The sequence below is a fragment of the Colobus angolensis genome, unplaced genomic scaffold, assembly GCF_000951035.1.
Source record: "Colobus angolensis palliatus isolate OR3802 unplaced genomic scaffold, Cang.pa_1.0 Scaffold109, whole genome shotgun sequence".
NCBI classification, from domain to species: Eukaryota; Metazoa; Chordata; class Mammalia; order Primates; family Cercopithecidae; genus Colobus; species Colobus angolensis.
The window spans coordinates 6,298,853-6,300,194 of record NW_012111919.1 but is presented as its reverse complement, the minus strand read 5'-3'; the positions used below and the strand labels follow the sequence as shown (position 1 = coordinate 6,300,194).

General features: G+C 41.0%; 1 protein-coding gene across 3 annotated transcripts in view; it reads left to right on the top strand.

Annotated features, from left to right (window-relative positions):
• PFN4 (profilin family, member 4) overlaps positions 1 to 1,013 on the top strand; it is an 8,793-nt gene extending 7,780 nt beyond the window's left edge. For all 3 annotated transcript variants that reach the window (XM_011950877.1, XM_011950896.1, XM_011950886.1), the window contains one exon: positions 483 to 1,013. In XM_011950877.1, the coding sequence (XP_011806267.1) occupies positions 483 to 511 (29 nt within the window). In that variant the 3' untranslated portion in view covers positions 512 to 1,013. The remainder of the gene's footprint in view (positions 1 to 482) is intronic.
• The last annotated feature ends 329 nt before the right edge of the window (positions 1,014 to 1,342 follow it).

Here is a 1,342-nt window from a genome sequence, read left to right as displayed (position 1 = left end):
CCTCGGCCTCCCAAAGTGCTGGGATTACAGATGTGAGCCACTACACCCGGCTGTAATCAGTTTTAAGTCTAGGTCATAGAATACATATAGCAGAGGAGGGCAGCAGTTTCTTTTATTCTCATGAGCCCTCTCTCATCCTATTCCCTTTGCCCAGTCATATGCATTATTCATCCTTTTTTTTTTTTTGCGTGGGAACCCAATTCATACTCCAGTACAGCTCAAATACCTCTACTATGGCACTTACTACCATGAAATAGAATTGATGTTTGTATGTGCCTATATCCCCTACTAGACAATGAACTCCATGAGGGCAGGAACTGTGTTTCAACTATCCAGTCACCCTTATATCTCCAGTACCTAGCACAGTGCCTAGCACATGGCAGTCACCTGGTTATGTTTGTGGAATAATAAATGGATGAATGAATCATTTGTAGTGATAATTTGCAGCTCATAAATAATAACCATGCTGTGTTTGCTTTCAGGAGACTACCTAAGAAAAAAAGGAAGTTAAGTCATCAGAGGCCCATGAAAGACACTTTTATTGTTTTAGAAGAAAATTGGAGAGCCTAAAGAAAAAATATTTTATGGTTGAAAAAACACTAGATAGAAGCCACTAAAAAAGAAGAATGAATTAAGGGAGTGATTTTTATTACTTCAAGAGATCCTCTTCTTTCACTGCAATTACTTGATCAACTTTTTTTTTAAAAATAAGTATTGGTCACTGGCATGGAATGTGAGAGCACTGATCATTTCACAGAGTGTATCTATGGGGAGTCTCCTTTCCACAAGGCTCTTATACTCCTACACACCTTGCTAAGTATGCCAGGAATGCAAGGCTCTCAACACTCTTTATCCAGGACATTTCTCATGGTTAGGTTGCAGCAAGCAACCTTGAAACATGAAAGGATGTCTCCCATCGGGACAAAGAGCAAGCTTGCTTACTGTTTGCTATAAAAGCAGTGGAGTCCCTGAGCTCAGTGTTCCCCTCCTGTAATACAACTCCCTGCATGTGTGACATCTATCTGGCTCACATCACCCCTGTGAGACTTGGGAGAAGGGATTGCAAAGGCCATTCAGCAATGGACCACTAGTCAAGGTATTCAATGGACATTTCACGCTCCCATTTGCAGGTATCTGCTATCATTTTGAACATTGGAAAGGCCTCCTCAAAAATCAACTCAAAAAGATTTCTGACTCTAACCCTAACTCTCACTGCACACCTTAGTAAGGCAGTATGGTCACTAAATGCACCCTTCCCCAGAAAGAGTTCATCTCCTCTTGGTCTCCTAGGTGATAATCTGGACCATAAGGGTGGAGAGCTATTTTTTGAAAATTCAAGATT